This window comes from Mus caroli, chromosome 3 (genome assembly GCF_900094665.2).
Source record: "Mus caroli chromosome 3, CAROLI_EIJ_v1.1, whole genome shotgun sequence".
In the NCBI taxonomy this organism is placed as follows: Eukaryota; Metazoa; Chordata; class Mammalia; order Rodentia; family Muridae; genus Mus; species Mus caroli.
Window position 1 is genome coordinate 25,019,249 of NC_034572.1, and position 21,138 is coordinate 25,040,386.

At 38.0% G+C, this 21,138-nt stretch overlaps 1 protein-coding gene across 1 annotated transcript in view; it reads right to left on the minus strand.

Annotated features, from left to right (window-relative positions):
• Mecom (MDS1 and EVI1 complex locus) overlaps nt 1–21,138 on the minus strand; it is a 555,241-nt gene that overhangs the window by 13,044 nt on the left and 521,059 nt on the right. The window contains exons 8-12 of the mRNA XM_021157314.2: nt 18,367–19,723; nt 16,009–16,096; nt 11,408–11,434; nt 5,303–5,469; nt 1,096–1,173 (exon numbers count right to left, since the gene is read on the minus strand). Of these exons, the coding sequence (XP_021012973.1) occupies nt 1,096–1,173; nt 5,303–5,469; nt 11,408–11,434; nt 16,009–16,096; nt 18,367–19,723 (1,717 nt within the window). The remainder of the gene's footprint in view (nt 1–1,095; nt 1,174–5,302; nt 5,470–11,407; nt 11,435–16,008; nt 16,097–18,366; nt 19,724–21,138) is intronic.

The following is a 21,138-nucleotide window of genomic DNA, read 5'->3' on the forward strand; positions in this document are numbered from 1 at the left end:
AAAAAAAAAAAAAGAAAAACACAAATTTTCAGAGCTTCTTCTAAAATATCAATTATCTTTGAATGAGCATAAGCCTTTCTATTTTTTTATTCTCTCCTTTTAAGATTTACATGTTTCATTAAATGCAAGTATAGGAGAGAAGGAATGTGCCTGTGACTAAAGGTGACTGTGGAATCCAGAGGCTTCAAATACCCCTGAATGAAACTCCAGGCATTATGAACTGTCCCACGTCAAGCAGCTGAGCCATCTCTCATGCCCTTTTATTTCTTTCTCATGTTTATAAACAATAACTTTGAAACAAGGTAATTTTTATTGTAATGAAAAAATTAGTGTTCAGGCCAACATAATTATACTAATCACACTTCCCTTAAGAACTGAAAGGGACAAAAAAAACTGTAACATTGCTTACGATACATTCTATTCACTCTTGGAGAGATCCTAACCCGAATTCTAATACTGAGGGCAAAGTATTACACTTTAAATAATGAGTTACACTTTAAAACTAGCCATGTTGCTGTTTTCACTGTATTGTAAGCAGTGATGTTGCAGTTACCTGGGCCCTGTGTGTAGTTTGGTTAATTTTAGCATTTAACAGAATAAGAGACTATTGATAGAACTGGCCCTTTTCCTAGAATACTCTATCTGTTGAATCTCTAAATCTAAACATTTTTTTCCTTCTTCTGAGGTTCAAGATATTTGTTTCTTAAACCCCCTGTTGAGATCTGTGGACGATGACTTAGCTGTACGAAGGAAGCAGATATATTTGGATGTTAACTCCTGGCAGAGACTCGAGGCTAGAATGACAGCAATTTTAGTGTTCTCAGTTTTATAAACTAAAATGATACTGATTTTTAAAGGTGCTAACACCTTCTAAATGCATATAGGCTATTCGAAATTATACTAAATATTGTTGACTTAAAACTAAGAAGTCCTATTTGATGAAGAAAAGACATTCCTAGTTTAGACCCTAGCAGATATTCTCAAATTTTAGTATGCATTTAAATATGCCGCAAACTAGTTCTTAATACACCGTGACCTAATGAGCATTGACTATTACAGCATTTATCAAGATATTTAGAAAAACGACTGTCTAACCTGTAAGGTTGCTCTCCTGTGTGGGTTCTCAAGTGCCGTGTTAGGTTCGCAGACCTTGGAAATATCTTGCCACAGTACCTTTGAAGAAAAAATATCCATAAGAGAAAGTCAGCATAGCTCACTGTTCCACCACAGCACAGAGTGCTCAAATGCTTATCCGTGGCTTAATTAACTCTGCAGGCAACACATGTCTCTAGCATTTACAATCTGCACCAAAGCCATTCTAAAGTTATAAATAACTACAAATGAAGGCTGCATTAGGCGATCTGGTTGAATTTGTTCACACCTAAGTGAGTAGTGTATGAAAAAAGGCATTAGTCCTGATCAGCCCCGTGAGTCTATTTTATTAACTCCATATCTTTACACCCACAAAACTAAATCAGAGAACAGGGGAAAAAATGACAAGCGTTTGTGAATCTGGTTTGATGTAAACATATTCCAACTCATTTTACAGCTCAGACACAGTGACATCTCCTAACACCACAAGTGGTAACAGACCAGACAAGAGCCTAAGATTTCAATCATTAAGGTATTTCCACGAAAATTTTTTGTTTTGTTTTTTTGGATTTTTTGGAAAGAAAGTGACAGTTTGTCCAAAGAGTAGAGAAATTGATGTACTTAAATCAAATAGTACAAATTTGAAAATGATTAAGAAGTTATTACGCACAACTAGGAAACACAGTCGAAGCATAAAAGAAGCTTTCCTCTTTCCCCAATGAGACCCAAGAAATGTGTTAGCCAGCTTTCCCCACTTATGGACCTCATTTGTCCTGTGCAAATAGCTTTATTCAAAATTAGGGGCGCAGCAATTAAAAAATATATGCTTGATTCTAAATGAATGCAGTATTCTACATTTGCTTGAAAATAATTGCTGGGTGTGGTGGTGCACGCCTTTAATCCCAGCACTTGGGAGGCAGAGGCAGGTGGATTTCTGAGTTCAAGGCCAGCCTGGTCTACAAAGTGAGTTCCAGGACAGCCAAGGATATACAGAGAAACCCTGTCTTGAAAACAAACAAACAAACAAACAAAAGCAAAACAAACAAACAAAAATTAACTGTGAAAGAAAGTTCTTAGCTACTCAAGTGAGACGGGTAAACGGGATTTGCACCCGTGTCTGCTTCTTTCCACCAAATGGTCAGTGTTCAAATTCATTTTTAACAATCATTTTTAAACCACCATTTTTATATATTCACTAAATAAAGAGCACTTTGAAATAGCTGAGATCTATCATGACTGCTTTGGGGCATCCACCTAAGATTAATTTGTAAAGGGCTGGAGAGATGGCTCAGCAGTTAAGAGCACTGACTGCTCATTCAAAGGTCCTGAGTTCAAATCCCAGCAACCACATGGTGGCTCACAGCCAACCGTAATGAAATCTGATGCCCTATTCCGGTGTGTCTGAAGACAGCTACAGTGTATTTACATATAATAAATAAATAAATCTAAAAAAAAAAAAAGATTAACTTGTAAAACAGACAACAGGCTGTTTTAGAACAAAGGGGAGATTTCCAGCTGGTCGGTGTTCCAGCTCCTCATACCTGCAGGTGTAGCGCTCTTTCCCCTTCCGCAGCAGGTTCTCTGGCAGGGTGTTGGGAGGAGCTCGGAAGCTGAACATGGAGGGCACGGACTGCAGGAGCTCGCTGGCCTCAGGTTTCAGGGCGCTGAAGCTTTCCAGCTTTTCTGCCATGTTCTCAATTGCTGACATCTGAAAGGAAGAAACGCGGACCGTGAAGGGTTTGAGATCATTGCTGATCTCTCCCTAATCTACGGGAAGACTTCAAATCTTCTACATGCAACAGATTCTGAGAGAGACTGTGGGGTTTCAGTGATAACAACGGGACAATTGATGGATTTGAAAAACGAACACTTCCTTCTCAGAATGATGGCTAAACAAACTTTGAATCTTTGTTTTTAGTGTGAAAATAGCACTTTACTAAGATTATTTATATTGATAAATATTTTACCAACTTCATTTGATTTCATTGAGAAATACATTTTTAATGATAAAATGAACTTTTCTAGCAACGTGTTAATTCATCATTATTTTGAAGTTTCATAGGGTATATAATTAGACCTCATATAAATTTTTAGGTTTCTTTTTTTGTTTGTTACTTAAAAAAAATAGTAGTATTCTGTCATGTATCCAGTTGGTAAATACATTTCTCATGCTCTGCTAAAAAATAAAAAGAAAAGAAAAACTAAGCTAGGTGCATTCTACCACAGTGAAACGGTTAGACCACATCATAGTAATGTGATTTGAGTAAAGGAATTCCCCACAGAGACAATAAAACCAAGTAAGACTTTATATAATTGACAACACTATGCTATCGATGAGAAACAGAAAATTTTAGGGAAAGATGCTACCCAGTATGCATAAATAATTAAGAATATAAGAGCCATGGTGTTCAATGAGAAGAATTGACAGCAAGAAAGAACATAAAGTCTTCAAAGGGTACAGCTTAAGCAAAATGTATGCCATCCAGAAACAAAAGTTCAATGTGTAAAAACTGTACTCCTTAGTGCTGTGTTAAATTAGAATCTGGAAAATACAAATTTTTAGGGGGATCATAAACAAAGGAAATTTGATGAAACAATCATTTATTCTAAACAGATCTAGTTTAAATGAGTTTACGGTGTCTTCAGATAATGTCATGTGGAATGGCTATTATCACGTGAGAGAGCTGCTCCCACTCTAACACACACACACACACACACACACACACACACTCACACTCACACTCTTGCCAGACTCTAACGGATGCACGTGGTTTGCTTACCATCCCCCCAATGTCGTGTTTGAAGGACTCATGCTTAGAGGACCTTAGTTTCTTTTCATTAGTTTGGTTTTTATCGTCGATTTAGTAGATTCTCCTTTTTCCTGCAACTTTCCTCAAATGCTGCTTCCTTGCTGCATACATTTTATTGGGGAACTATGAACTACAGCATTTTGAACAGGCACGACTATCATTCAGGCCATCTTGTTCAGTTAATTTGTTTTTCGCTAAATTACCAAAGAAATACCAACTACAAGTATTTCATACACACTCTGCATATGTCTGAAAGAGCTTTGGTGGCAGAAACAAGGATCTAGGGAGCAACTGCAAATTCAAAAAAGTGGCTAATGAAAAGCACACATTTTTGTTTTTTCTAATGAGACATCAAGACACAGAGAGAGATGTTTTTTACAAGATCAAGTTTAAAAGGAAACCCAGTATGTCTTTTGCTCAAAAGAAAAAGTAACAAGGTGTGAATTTTTCTGGACAGAGAGCTAGACAGAATACCATAAACTTCACAAGCTAAAGCCAAAATCCCAAATATTATTTTCTTCCTACAATGAGTATGTTGTATGTTTAATTCTTCAAATGACTATTCATGTTCTAGTTAGCTCTCTTTCTCTCTCTCTCTCTCTCTCTCTCTCTCTCTCTCTCTCTCTCTCTCTCTCTCTTTCCCTTTCTCTTTTATCCTGGAACCTGCCCTCTCATTTCATGTCTGGACTCCTAATGCTGGTTACAAATTGCAATGTACAGGGTACCACTGCCAATTTGCCAAGTGNTGCACGCCTTTAATCCCAGCACTTGGGAGGCAGAGGCAGGTGGATTTCTGAGTTCAAGGCCAGCCTGGTCTACAAAGTGAGTTCCAGGACAGCCAAGGATATACAGAGAAACCCTGTCTTGAAAACAAACAAACAAACAAACAAAAGCAAAACAAACAAACAAAAATTAACTGTGAAAGAAAGTTCTTAGCTACTCAAGTGAGACGGGTAAACGGGATTTGCACCCGTGTCTGCTTCTTTCCACCAAATGGTCAGTGTTCAAATTCATTTTTAACAATCATTTTTAAACCACCATTTTTATATATTCACTAAATAAAGAGCACTTTGAAATAGCTGAGATCTATCATGACTGCTTTGGGGCATCCACCTAAGATTAATTTGTAAAGGGCTGGAGAGATGGCTCAGCAGTTAAGAGCACTGACTGCTCATTCAAAGGTCCTGAGTTCAAATCCCAGCAACCACATGGTGGCTCACAGCCAACCGTAATGAAATCTGATGCCCTATTCCGGTGTGTCTGAAGACAGCTACAGTGTATTTACATATAATAAATAAATAAATCTAAAAAAAAAAAAAGATTAACTTGTAAAACAGACAACAGGCTGTTTTAGAACAAAGGGGAGATTTCCAGCTGGTCGGTGTTCCAGCTCCTCATACCTGCAGGTGTAGCGCTCTTTCCCCTTCCGCAGCAGGTTCTCTGGCAGGGTGTTGGGAGGAGCTCGGAAGCTGAACATGGAGGGCACGGACTGCAGGAGCTCGCTGGCCTCAGGTTTCAGGGCGCTGAAGCTTTCCAGCTTTTCTGCCATGTTCTCAATTGCTGACATCTGAAAGGAAGAAACGCGGACCGTGAAGGGTTTGAGATCATTGCTGATCTCTCCCTAATCTACGGGAAGACTTCAAATCTTCTACATGCAACAGATTCTGAGAGAGACTGTGGGGTTTCAGTGATAACAACGGGACAATTGATGGATTTGAAAAACGAACACTTCCTTCTCAGAATGATGGCTAAACAAACTTTGAATCTTTGTTTTTAGTGTGAAAATAGCACTTTACTAAGATTATTTATATTGATAAATATTTTACCAACTTCATTTGATTTCATTGAGAAATACATTTTTAATGATAAAATGAACTTTTCTAGCAACGTGTTAATTCATCATTATTTTGAAGTTTCATAGGGTATATAATTAGACCTCATATAAATTTTTAGGTTTCTTTTTTTGTTTGTTACTTAAAAAAAATAGTAGTATTCTGTCATGTATCCAGTTGGTAAATACATTTCTCATGCTCTGCTAAAAAATAAAAAGAAAAGAAAAACTAAGCTAGGTGCATTCTACCACAGTGAAACGGTTAGACCACATCATAGTAATGTGATTTGAGTAAAGGAATTCCCCACAGAGACAATAAAACCAAGTAAGACTTTATATAATTGACAACACTATGCTATCGATGAGAAACAGAAAATTTTAGGGAAAGATGCTACCCAGTATGCATAAATAATTAAGAATATAAGAGCCATGGTGTTCAATGAGAAGAATTGACAGCAAGAAAGAACATAAAGTCTTCAAAGGGTACAGCTTAAGCAAAATGTATGCCATCCAGAAACAAAAGTTCAATGTGTAAAAACTGTACTCCTTAGTGCTGTGTTAAATTAGAATCTGGAAAATACAAATTTTTAGGGGGATCATAAACAAAGGAAATTTGATGAAACAATCATTTATTCTAAACAGATCTAGTTTAAATGAGTTTACGGTGTCTTCAGATAATGTCATGTGGAATGGCTATTATCACGTGAGAGAGCTGCTCCCACTCTAACACACACACACACACACACACACACACACACTCACACTCACACTCTTGCCAGACTCTAACGGATGCACGTGGTTTGCTTACCATCCCCCCAATGTCGTGTTTGAAGGACTCATGCTTAGAGGACCTTAGTTTCTTTTCATTAGTTTGGTTTTTATCGTCGATTTAGTAGATTCTCCTTTTTCCTGCAACTTTCCTCAAATGCTGCTTCCTTGCTGCATACATTTTATTGGGGAACTATGAACTACAGCATTTTGAACAGGCACGACTATCATTCAGGCCATCTTGTTCAGTTAATTTGTTTTTCGCTAAATTACCAAAGAAATACCAACTACAAGTATTTCATACACACTCTGCATATGTCTGAAAGAGCTTTGGTGGCAGAAACAAGGATCTAGGGAGCAACTGCAAATTCAAAAAAGTGGCTAATGAAAAGCACACATTTTTGTTTTTTCTAATGAGACATCAAGACACAGAGAGAGATGTTTTTTACAAGATCAAGTTTAAAAGGAAACCCAGTATGTCTTTTGCTCAAAAGAAAAAGTAACAAGGTGTGAATTTTTCTGGACAGAGAGCTAGACAGAATACCATAAACTTCACAAGCTAAAGCCAAAATCCCAAATATTATTTTCTTCCTACAATGAGTATGTTGTATGTTTAATTCTTCAAATGACTATTCATGTTCTAGACACCTCTCTCTCTCTCTCTCTCTCTCTCTCTCTCTCTCTCTCTCTCTCTCTCTCTCTCTCTCTCTCTCTTTCCTCTTTATCCTGGAACCTGCCCTCTCATTTCATGTCTGGACTCCTAATGCTGGTTACAAATTGCAATGTACAGGGTACCACTGCCAATTTGCCAAGTGTCTTTCATCAAACACAGCACATAAAAAAATATCTCAGAGGAAAGTCAAGATACATTTACTTGCCAGACGACAAATGTGAGCGAATTGGGAGGCAGTGAGGGCTCTAAGCTCAAGGGTTTGATTCATAATCACTCAGCAGCTAAAACATTCTCCACAGATGCAAGTGGACAGCACATTTGTCACTATGAAGGATTTCGACACATACTGATCACAGGACAAAGATATGGAATGATGACGCCAGTCGGAGTGCTTGGTGGAAAGCCTGTCCCCACCGAACACAGTCGTTACCCGTTTCCAGCCAGTGTTAACACATTCAGTTTATTTATTAAAAATCAATTCAGAAATAGCTTATGATGCTATTTTATTTGCATCTATTCCTCCTAATTGTTCCTTGCAGAAAATCATTTTGATAACCTATCTACCATGGAATAAATTATCTAAGTGAAAAATAACCTCTGGTCTGCAATCTGACAAGCAGTAAGAAGCAAGAGAAGGGTCACAGTGTTCTCACGCATTCAGAGGGCAGAGCCGTGGGTGCATGGGTGGTGGTTATAAATATTTTATTTATGTACATTTAACATTTGGGTAATGTTTCATTATTAAGTAATTTTAAGTAATTTGAATGCTCCTCTTGCGCACACTCAGATTGTGGCAGCAATGCATCTTGTTAGAAACACTTTTCCTCTTTCACGGAAAGCAGCCTACTCAGAACTGGTATTATTTTCAGCTTTCATCTCTAGCTCACAGAAAGTATGAGTCCTTTGAGTTATTTGAGAGCAATTGGCTGCTGAGAACTGTGTCTTGTGTTAGGAGCTGCTAATGGCCCGATCCTTTCTGAAGAAAGATCAGTGAGCTTACATCACCTCCAACAGTTTCAATGTGGGAAAGGCATCAGAAATAAGAAAATATATTACAGATTCAACAGCAGCAGGATGACATCCCCAAAGACAGTAGGAAAAAAATAGACATTACTCAATTGTTTTTCTTAAAAGCCACACCTAGCTTTGACTTCTGGGGTCCAATGAAAAGAGGATTGGGATGGAGAAGAGAAAAGCCAACTATGGAAGCTGAGCAAAGGATAGCTATGAGCATTATAAACACAGGAAAGCATATGCATGTACATACATGTACACACACATACTCACACATAAATACATACATACTCATACACAAACATGCACACACACTTACACATATACACACAGATGTATGCACACACAAATATACATATAGATATAAACACACTCTCACACAAACATACACATATGCACAGAGAGAGAGAGAGACAGAGACAGAGACAGAGACAGAGAGACAGAGAGAGATGCTGCTCAGCTAGCTAGACACCAAGCTCTCGTTCCACCTTCCTTTCCTCCTCATGAGATTCATTCTTGCATCACTTGCTCTCAGTCAAAGTGATTAAGCATCACTGTTTGAACAGACAGAGGCAATTTATACAACATGCAGTTGGTGCTTAGTCTAATCTAGCCATTCTGTGACCAATGCTGATCAGACCCATACCTTATTGGGTTATTTAATATATGAGTTTAAAAACTTCAGCTTTCTCCTTCTATCTGGTCTGACTTGTGATACTCCTCCAGAAGAAACATAGCTTATCTATCTTATATAGAAATAGTGCATATTGTGATATTGAATTTAAAGTCTGACTTTATATGTATTTATTTACTTATTTATTTTTATTTTTTAAAGATAAGATTTCTCTGTGTAGCTTTGGCTGTCCTGGAACTTGCTCTGTAGGTCAGGCTGGCTTCAAACTCATAGAACTCAGCCTGCCTCTGCCTCTCTAGTGCTGGTATTAAAGGCATATGCCACCACAGTCTAGTGACTTGGTGTTTTTAAAAGTCAAGATAAAATTAGATTAATATAGTAGAATATGGCTAGATGTAATTTATATTATTTAATTAGGACAAATCCAATAAAAAGAAAACTGAGCTACAACTAATAAAAATTCAGGGAAACTGAAGGAAAGAGAGTACCCACTTTATGTTCTAGTAGTGTATTGTCATATGACCCATTAATATCTTCAATTAATCTAAGATCAGCAAATGAGAGTTTTTTCCAATAGAGTATTAATTTTATTTGCATATATATATATAATAGTCTTTAATAGTATCTACAGCCAGATGTCTGGAGAAGGAAGTTATTTCTCTCCCTTCCAGTCCCCAAGAGGCTATTAACTTTATACTAATGCAAATTATATTAGACACAATTCCCTAGCTCCTACACCAAATTGTATCTATGTGCCTCATCACACATAGTTGAGTAATTTAAAAAAAATTCACCAACATGGATGTAAGTGCTTAGCATAATATTTATTATCTGAGTGCTAATTACTGAAGTCCTGGAAAGTTTCTCATCAAAACTATTAAAGTGACAACCTGATTATGGGAAATAATATGTCTGTCCAAGCACACAATGAATTATGAGAACTAGTGACTCCCAGTTAGATTGCATATGACTTTATCATAAAACAACTAACTGTTCATAAACAACAGGATGGGAAAGTTCATGGAGTCAGTAGATTTCTATATTTGTTTACTTAATAATCTTGAGAAACCTCAAAACCGTGGTCATTTGAGGGAGAAATAAATACTCATATTTTATGTTTATCTCACTGGTGAATCAAGTTCAACAGTCATGATGACAAAATCACTGAGAGTTTATTTGACATCGAGAATTATAAGCCCCCGTCTTCAGTATTTATCACGAGTATCAATTTTATAACACAAGTGTAAGTCACAGCCTTGAAAACTGACTTGGTGGAACGGAGTCTTTCCAGACATTGCCGTGGTAACGCAGAAGGAAACCTAGCTGGTCAGTGGCTTGGTCCATGGGTGGAATGACAAGCACAGTGGTCAGCATCATGAGGTTAAAGTGGGTAACAACATGGCAAGTGTCTAAATCACACTGTATCCTAGGAAGGATAAGAAAACTGAGACATGAAGCTCAGAACAGACCTGTGCTGGAGAAGACAGAGGAGCATCTAGAAAGTACTGGTCAGAATATTCCAAGGAAATACCCACTGTTGTACAGCTTAGCACGATTAAAGTAGGAACTTGCATGCTTTCTCACTGGAGCCCACACCATCTCTCATGCTCTCCCCTCACTGCTAATAAATATTTTTATACTTTTTAATACATGAGATTAATACTTAGATGTTCAACAATAGTGAATTCACAATTCATCACATACTCCACAATAGAAAAAAAATGGACAAACTCATGGTAAAGAATAATTACAAGAAATAAGTAAGTGCTAATGTATTCTATCTAACTAAGTTCAGATAGGAAAACAATATGACTCTAGGATACACACACTACCCCAAGGTTGTCTGTACCCCTGTGAAGCAGGCCATTTTGAGTGATGATGTGAACACATGGACATCTATGTGAAAATCTGAAATGCATGTTACCCATCCACCAAGTTCTACTTCAGGGTAAAATATAAAACAAGGATTCTTCCTTCCATGTACAACTCCCTGTATAAAAGAAATAAGCCTATCCCTTGCTTCATGAAATGAAACCAGATTTACTCATACTACATCACAGCGAAAAGTTACAGAACTGAGACCTAATCCTGAAAAGTCCATTCAGTACTTAGGTACAAAAGTTTAGTTTTATATCTGTCTCCAAACAGCAGGGGAAATTTCTGCCTCGGGATAGAGGAGTTGAAACTCCAGAATCAGTCTGTGTTTCTACACAAGTTCAGGTCTTATACTGCGTGAGGCTTTATCAAAAAATATCTGCAATGTGTTGTCCCCAAATAATAATGGTTTCTACTTAATGATTCATTTCAAAACTCCCCATAGAGAGTCTATATGAGGAAACAAATATCAAAGTATAATTATGTGGAATGGGTGTGACTTAGCAAATTAAGTTGTTGCATAAGTCATTTTCAGCTTATTAAATGCCCCGTTCTACTGAGAATACTCTGCCGTTGAATGAGCAGGGAAATTGTGTGCTTCACCCCTATCATGTCATGGACAGCTCCAGATTCGTGTCTGCCTGGCATTCATAATAAGCTCTATTCTCTTTAATGCTACATTACTTTAGTCAAAAATGCAAGGAACTTACCCAGGTTCTCTGGTCAGGTAGTGGGAACTGGTAGCAAAATTGAAACAGAAACAGAAAATTACTTCTGTGTTGGAACTTTACTGCAATCTCTCCTCTGAGAAATGAGCATTTATTCTAATCTGATAATTTTTACTTATCATGTAACTCTATCTTCAGTAAAAGTTCTAGAAATAAAGTTAAGTCTATGTATAACACTGGTGAGTTTCCTCTGCTTCCTTAAATTAATCATTGAACCAAACTTGGATAGAAACCAGAATGACAGCCACTCTAGGAAAGCTACCTACTGTGTGCTATGGAACCCATAATCAGACAGGGGAATCCTTCCTTTTATATTATTCACTACAAAGCCATGGTCCTAAATTTCCCAAATTCTGTTTTCATTTCATTTAAGGCAATTTCCTGCCATAATCCAGTCTGTTGTATTTCTACCACATCAATAATCAGGCAAATATGGCATTTACTAAAATGGGAATAATTATATAATAAAAGATAATTCTTTTGTTGAAATTGTTATTTGGAATTCCATGCTTGGTAGTAAGGGACTTGGGTTGTTGGTCCTCAGAATATATCATAGGAGGAAGGGATAAAAATGTTATAGTTATTTGTGACAATGATGGTCACAGTCTTCAGGGAAAGCCTCCATGGCTTAGATGCTCTATCAAAGGCTGAAGTTTAAACCCTTGAAAATATCAGTTAGTAGAAACATTCCATGCTTGCATAAGCTTGGTAACAGGTAAGAAATGTGCCAATATGAAAGCAAAATAGAATATGAAAGGCAAAGAACATGTGCATTTCCCACAACAGTGTGTAAGCGACAGCCTGGAATATGTTATGTTATCCTCAGCTCCTTGAAATGTAGTAGACACACGGTCAGGCAATGTAAGCAACTGAACAAAAGAGAAAGCTTGGGCAAAAGGTCCTTGATATAGATGAAAAACATCAGATCTATGAAAATAAAGTATGAAAATAACTAAGAATAATATCAAAAGTGTAGGAAAATCAAACCATGAGTCATAGCCACTTTGACTTGGATATAATCACCAATGGTTTTTACTTCATTGCCAGTGATCTGTGGCATGAATGAAGATGACCTGACCAGGAACTAGAAAAGTGAACAGTCTGTGGTATTACTCAGCAACATATTCTCTCCACTTTATCTCTTTGTGGCTGTGCTTTCTTTTTCAAAATTAGAATTCAATCTAAAGAACCAGGGATAATCTTCAACTCTGTATTCAGGGAGAACATCTACAGTGCTCATTACTCCCATTAGTCAACTACCTTCTTGATCTGAAGAAGAGAAGCAGAATCTTCCAAGGGCCTGAGAGCACAAATTGCTTCTCCAAGTACTGAGAGGAGAAACTTAGACTCTAAGGACTTATCTCTTAATTTGAACATATCTGAGTTATGTATGTTTTAAATACTTTGACACAATTTAAAACACTGTAATCCCATAAACAGTAAGATAGTCTAACAGTCTTTGAGTAAAAATCAATAAATATGTATTGACTTATTCTCTTATTATTGTCTAAAGACTGACTTGTTTGGAGGGATTGTGTTTAAAATAATGTAAAGCTTGGCTTCTCCATGGCATGCCATTAGCCAAACTTGGTATATGTCTTCACAGTTTTCTAAAGCAACTGAGAAAATGTGCCAAGAGAAATCTGATATCTTAGAATGTGATATCCTCTTTATTGTGTGGTAGCCTGAAAAACAGACAGTGAATGTCAGCAACTCCTACATTTGCTTCAGTGAATTTTAAATGGGAAGAGTCTTAAAATGGTCTTACCAAAGCATTTGTTTAACTGTTAAATTGTGGAAAACCCTGATAGCAGGGGCTAACCTTTCTGTGTTTACTTATAGCATCTACATAGTATGGTCATACCAAGGACACAATAACCACCTTTCTAAACAGCCCAGGGTACATGGAGAAGCCATGGCTTATAAAGTAGATCAGGACATGAGATGCTTACTACAGGGACTTTATCCTCACCATGGGAGACCTGCACATCCATTTCTAAGGATGTCCATTAGTTTCTTTCAGAAACCAGACACAGTGTCAAGTATACCCTCTTGGTAAACCTTGCAATTTATAGCTACCCTGTAAAGCCATGTTTTCTCCTATTATACACAAAGAACTAAACAATCTTCCTCAAAACCAAACACTCTTACTAATTATAAATAATAAAAACACTTTGTGCCACAATTACTCCTAATCCCAAACCCTTTGTTTTATTAGTTGAGGTTAGAATGGAATTGATAGAATACAAAAACAAAAACAAAAAGACAAACAAAATGACTAACACTGGGACATGAGCAGTTTTCTGAAAGAACACACCTCTCCAAAGACAGTGAACTTGAAGGTAGAGCTAAGCTTCTCCTGCGTGTATCCCAGGAGTTCACCTACTAAGTATTACTTATTAAGACTGCAGGAATGGCACTTTAAACAGTGCTCCACTGTAGTTTGGAAATAGCTTGTGAATTAGGCACCCTGAATATCTATCTACCACTTCTGTTCCTCCGAAGTCCCCTGTGGTAGTCCTCACTGCCCAGCACATATGATATTGGCATTATACAGAGACTGAATACAGAATGGCAGGAATCCACTTCTATTTGTCTGATCTGAGACACACTAAGTACTGCAAATTAACTTTTGTTGTCATTACTGGGTCCTAACAACAACACATAGCAACAGGCAGTCCACACACCAAAATGTGACACTGTAGGTGGGAAGGAAATACACTCCCCCTGTATTCCCATGGCATTCCTCAGAGGGTCTACAGGAGGGGCCACTACTGTGCTGTGAGCAATGGGCACAGCCCTTACCTGTCATATTCACCGTTACCTTTGAGAATACTAAAATATGACATATTCCTTCATATTCTCTTATTAAATATAAATAAATTCCACATTTATAATACAGTCCTACACATGTAATTATTGGTAAATGAACTTAGCCACTTTATTAAGTGGCACAATGACCAAGGCTGGCCATTGGTTTTTAGAGGCCATGGGCACCTTGAAGTCAACATGTTCAGAAAATTTTCATAGATAAGAAAACTAACACCCAGATAGAAGAAACTGCTCAGACTCTAAACCCCATTCCTGTTTTCTTCATTCTATCATACCCTATAGTATTCATCTTTTTACTGCTTAATTGCTAGACATTTTATATAATAAAAATAGGCAAGCAAACTGGTTACTATTATTAAATGTATACAGTAATATAGATGCATGTGTGCTTTTGTTTATAATTAGAAAAGAATATATCAAGAGAGTTGTATTTTTATGCAACATCTGAAACATTGGACATTTTGTATTCCAGATTATTATACTGTGAACCCTTGCAAGTGTTATTAGGTCAGTATAAATATCAAATATTTACCGATAAACATTCACTGCTTCAGCATTTGGATCTTTCTGTGAAGGGGTTATGTAAACAGTATTAGTCCTTAACCTTCCTATATAAAATCCATGGTGGAATGTTCCTGGAACTTTTGATACCTAAGCATATATTTTCTCAATTTAGATTAGAGTGAGAATTTTGGAACAGAAGTAAGTTTTTATGTATAACTAAAACAGATGTTTGGATTTCTGTTCTCCCATCCTTGTTTCGGTATTAAGGAAGAAAATTGAAAAACTAAGAACATGAGAGAAAAGGTAAGATTCCTATCCCAAGACAAATTAATGCCTTTGCTACCTAAAAGGAAGAGATTTTCACCAGTTTACTTAGAGGACTATCATTTATGGCTTGGATATACTACAACAGAACAAATTTATGTACCAAATTGTCAGGTACCTTCTTTAAAATCTTCAGTGTCTTTAAAGATCAGAGCTTGCATCATTTAAACACAAAGCACAACAAAATGAAATGTGAGTTTTAAAAAGCAGATTCCAGGCATTATGTTTGCACTTTCAACATGACTCTCTAGCTGTGGATTAATATGTAAACCAGTCTTCAGAAAATAAAATTAAATGGGTGGCGATCCAGAGATGAAGCCACAAGATAGCACTGTTCAGTATACTGCTTTGCAAAGAGAAACTGTATGTCTTTTGATAAATGGGCCTGGCTCCATTCAGTAAATAGCTCTGTGTATTGTGGTGAATTCTTGTGCAATTATAGACCTTCCCTGGAATGCCCAGTGGTGTCTAGATAAATTCCTTCACCCTCTATGGTAACAACTTGTCAGGTAGACTCATTTCCTGTTTTTATCTAAGCACTGAAAGGACAGGAGTGACCTTCATGAGGTTGGGACGAGTCACAGTGTGATCCATATCTTCATATCAGGAAACTTTAAACACAAAAGAAGACTTCAATATTTATTTCCTTAGCTGAGTCTGACTCGCTCCAACATGCACTTTAGCTCAGTGAACAGTTAAGGCGCATAACAATTTAACACCCAAACAATGTTATTTTTACACATATACTGATGACTTTTTCTTTTAAGAAGCTTGGGTTTTTAGTCTTGCTAAAATTTCCTGTGTTCTTGCATGGCAGCGTCATAGAAAATACTAGTGTTATTAAAGTTTCTTTCAATCCACTGCACCTGCTTCTTAGGATCAACAAGTTTACAAGCTTGACATCTAAAATCCAAAATACTTACTTGTGGGTGAAACAAGAATCCTGGAGAAGGTCTCAAGTATTTTTCTTTCAAAGCTTCAAGCGGGTCAGTTAGCTTTCTTTTCTCTACTCTGGAAGGTTAGAATCAGATTTGGGAGAGTCAGTCTTGAATCTCAGTAACAGGACAGCCAGTGTCACTCAAAGAAGCAAAGCCGATGGAAGTTCTCACTGGGACACACTTAAAAGGAGAACACTCCTGGGAAAGGGGGCATTGGACACTTCTAAGTCCTCAAAGGGAGAAAGTCCACTTGATAATGGAAAAATCCTACTTGATGACTAGGGTGGAAAGGGAGTTTGAAAGCTGCTGTCACTGAGTAACAGGAGTCTGTACAAGGCTGGGACACTTCTGATTCACACGGAGCAAAGACATTAGAAGAGTTTGAAATGGTCGGTGAAAACTGGGATGATTTAATTTAATCCACTTTATAACAAAAACTACATCCTTCTAAATATCCACTCTAGTTATCATAAATCTACCTATTGGGTGCAAGGGGACTTCCAAGTTAGCTGGGCTCTGTTGCAGATATTCAAGAAGGGCTCAGGTACATACACTTATATGCAACATATGTGTGAGATGGGTATATAAATGTTCAAATAGTCTCTATCTCTCTTTCAAGGGAAGGTAGGAAGTAAGTTTGGAAAATAGGAATAACTTTAAACATGCCTGCATTCTCTCTGCAGTTAGGCATCTAGAGAAGCGAAGTAAGACACATTCATTCTTACCAGCTATTGGCAATTACCTTTTAAGAAAATTTAAGCACATTTAAGCTATAACTGAAAGCCAGACTTAGGGACCACTTAGGAAATGAAGGAAGGGGTTAGGAGATAAAGGTCAACTTTGGCTGCATGGGGAGTTTTAGGCTCATGTCAAGAACAAATTTGGTAAATGCTATTGAAACATAATAGCTGTGAACTCACGACATTTTACTCATACTGTATTTTAGATCTACTATTTTACTTAGTGAAGTAAGCAATAAGAGGTCCATTTCAGAATGAAATTCTGGAGGCTGCAAGGCTAAGCTGTACCCTGGGCCTGGCACTAACACTAAGCTTTGGGGTTTTTCATGAGACTTTGCCTCTTAAAAAATGAAAGGTCTGGAGCCATAAAACTGAAGTCAGCAGACATGGGCTGAGGGAGGTCAGAGGTGATGAAGATGACACAATGGGTATTCTATCAGTGCTGAAACATGACCACTGGTAGCACAAGGACATTTTAGATTGTCTTCCTTTTCCCCCAGATATAGTCTTGTTACATAGACTCAAGCTAGCCTCAAACTTGTGATGCTCCTGCCTCAGCCTAGGGAATGTGAAGATTGGCCCATGTTATCATGCTCTTGTACTGGGCTCTTCTGTTTCTCTTGTTGAAATGGAGACCGTATTTAGTATACTAGCAAACTTTAGAAGAAGACACTGACAGGGACTTTCGGTTCTAGCACTGAATAAACTAGAGGCTATTTATCAGTATTACTGACTGAAAGAGTAATGCCAAGTCTCTTCATTAAGAAGCACTAGGCACACTATGAAAATGACCCTGTCTTACATAAATTCAATTAAAAAGTCCACATGTTCCACAAAGTCTTGAGACTATTCAGAATTTGAATTTCAGAGTAAATTGAAAAGTCCTATACTCTGTAAAAGGCATAATAAATATGATGGTTAAAGAAAATTAAAATTCAAAAACCAAATAGTTTTTTTGTGGTAACTGTTACAGTATATTGTGTAAAACACATTCTATGAAACATATATGATTTACCTATAGAATGCTTACACATACTAAAGGAAACTAAGTAATGATGGGATTAAATAGATTTATTTTAAGCAACTTACTCATTAAATAGAAAGCCATTTTGTGATTACTATTTCACATACTTGGGGTTCTAAGAGATCTATTTAGAAAGAGAATGCACTTAGTATACATACCAATATATACCACTGGGTTAGCAAAGAGAAGACAGGCTGTTCTAGGTCTTGTGTCATTCTAAATAAGCAACCCATTTACATGCCCCTGCATATCAGTGCTAATCCTTCAGGAGCCTTGCTTTAAAGATGACTTTCTCATATTTTCCACTTCCTGACAATGTTTGAAAATAAGTGTATTGTTGAAATAAAAAAAATCCTGTGGGTCTATCCCAAAACCTCAATTTCAGAGACATCCAAAAATAAGTCCAAATTAATCTGTCAATTTCCAAATTTAAGACTATGAGTTCATGGGATTAAACCTCGTAATCAAAAGGAGGAGGGGGTGGAGATCTGGGAGATCATAGGGGATCTGGGATGGCATAGCATACAACCCGCGCTTCACACATCTGTCTCATCCGCTGTCTCTTCCCATCATCCTTACCTATAAATGGGGTCCATGAAGAAGGGAGTGGGTCTGGCATGCTGCAAGGAGCCATCTGAAGATGGCCTAGTATCCATGTTGCTTCCTTTCTTTTCCCCAAATACATGGTTTTTTCGAGGCTCAGTCAACTTTGTCCCACTGGCTCTACTCCTACTGCCCATACTTAGATCCAGGGGCTGGTCTTGGCTTGTGGCTGGTGTTCCTGAAGGCTTCGAGGGGCCTGAAGTCAAGGGCTTCTCATCCTTTCTCTTAGTGGTGAGGTCAAAAGGGGACTCAGAGCTTCCCTTCTGCAGTTTCTTAACTTCACTTGGTGATTGGGGCTCCATTTTCAAAGGTAACGACCTCAAGTCTCTATCAGGAAATGGGTACATTGATTGAGAGAATGCTGGAAAAAACGGGAGGGGAAACATGGAAGGGTAAGGTAACGCTCCAACTTTTTTGTCTTGCAGCCCCACCAGTCCTGTGGAACCAAAGTATTTTTCAGCAATAGACGCAATAGCCTTTATAGAATCATTCACAGCTCCTGACACGGCACTTTGCTCCTCTACAGATGCTGAGAAAACGGAATGATTGTTGTATTCTTTCTTATTAGTTATCGAAGCCAGATTCTGCAGAGGGCTTACTTTGTCTTTGAACATTTTACCATTTTCTTTACATTTCTCTTTATCACTTTCAAGGTCACTTTCCAGATCAGAGCCCGAGGTTGTTTCCAGGTCACTGCCACTTGGTGTACTGACATCATCAAGGTCACTACTCTCTGACTGGTCACTGATTTTCTCAAGGGGCCTCTCTTCAGAGGACCTCTCGGGCAGCAGTTCCACTGGCTTATTGTCCCCTACAGGTGGGTGTTTAGATAGTGCCTTCAAAATATCCTGTGTAGCTGGCAGTATCTGAGGATGTGTCAAGAGGGGACTTTGACATTTGTTTGACTGTTCGGTACTTGATAATCCTTTAACAGGAGGACTAGCGGGTATCAAAGGAGGCCTGTGGTATAAGCCCGAAGGAAACAGACCAGGAAAGCTAAAGGAAAATCCAGGAGCTGTTGGAAAGGTAAGACCAGCAGGATGCCTATTGGTGCCAAAATAGTCAGCCAGGCCCGGGTTGGCATGACTCATATTAACCATGGACGTTTTATCCATAGCTGGGGTTCCAGGAAGTGAAATGCCTTGGCCAAAAAATCCACCTGCCGCAAAATGGTTCTTGCCCTCACAAAACCTCCTGTGTTTATTTAAGGAAGACGTAGTGCTGAACATTTGTCCACAGTCTTTGCACTTGATTTGGGTTCTGCAATCAGCATGCATGCGCTTATGACGACAAAGGTTTGAAAACTGAGTATAGGATTTATGGCAGACCTCACCTGTGTGCAAACAACAAAAAAGAGTCTCAGGCTTTATGACAATTGCTTCTGGATTCAGCAAGTAGCACAAGTGGTTTACCCAGAATAGTTTCAATTAGGAAGCCAGGAATAGAAGTTGGGAGTCAGCGATTTGGATGCTCAGGACACAGAAAATGCCATTTTACTAGATTCCAAAGCAAGGCATCCAACCTGACAAATGTCTACAAAGCAGCACAAATATTTCACACAGAGAATGTAAATCTTTCCCACCCACCCACCCCCACTGCACAATATTTTTCATAATATTTGTATGTTTAAATATTTATGAAAAAGACACAGCCCAGAATGCATTGCTTCTCCCACCTGCTTCCTAACACTAGCAGAGTCTGAAAAATTAAAGATATGTTTAGCACAAACACTTCAGAGCATTGAAAACATTCTGCACTGTATACACCGAGACAGAGTAAACAGCCTTCCCCGTATCCACAATCTTCCCCTTTCTCCCCTCTCCCCGTGGGGAAGGGCTGGAGCTGTTCTCCCACTATTTCATCAGCATTATATCATGCACTCTCATCGTTCACACATCAAAGCCACACAACAATGCACATTGTGTATTGGGAGACCCTTTTAACAATCATTTTCATGATTTGAGAAAGACTGACATAATTTACAATGGCTCTATTTTAAGCCTGAGGAGGAAACTAAATTGAATGTGGCCCATCCTGGATTGCTGGTTCCCATGAACTATGAGCACGTCCTCTGACTTCCTCTCACACCGATGGCTGTGGTAACCTTCCTGCAGATGAAACCCCCATCCTTGGGAAACATGCTCACTTGCTGGTGTATCTTCCTCAGTTATCTCGGGGCTTGACTTCAGTGTGTGTCCGCCGAGTATGGGAAGCAGAGGAGAGGGCTGAGACAGCTCTGATCCTGAGAGAATCGGGCAGCCAGTGTGGTCCTGAGCTATCTCCTTTAACTAAGAATTTGACAATAAAGTAGCACACCCCCTTCTTAAAGATGTGCCAAGATTTCTAAGTATATTTTAAAGCCAAACTGTGTAACCCTTCACCCTTTCAAGCAAGACTTTACTCAATTTGAGTCTTACAGGATTATAAGATCAAATCGCTAAACATCATTTTTTTAAACTTTTCTGGAGATGAGTTACTTTATGTGTGAGCTCACTTTAATGCTTCTGTGTGTGTTTTATACATATGGAAAGATGATGTCTTTTGCTGGTAATTGTTGAAACCAATTTATTTCAAGGAAATAAACATAAAATTTGACAGTTACTACTTTCCAGTGATCACTGACTGTAGATACAGAATGCTCAAGTCAACAACTTGAATCAAAACAATGAAAACGTTTAAGACAATTCATGCAAAGATGCTTTTATAGAACTCAGTCAAGCAAAACTCTCCAGAAATTTCCCCTTCCCC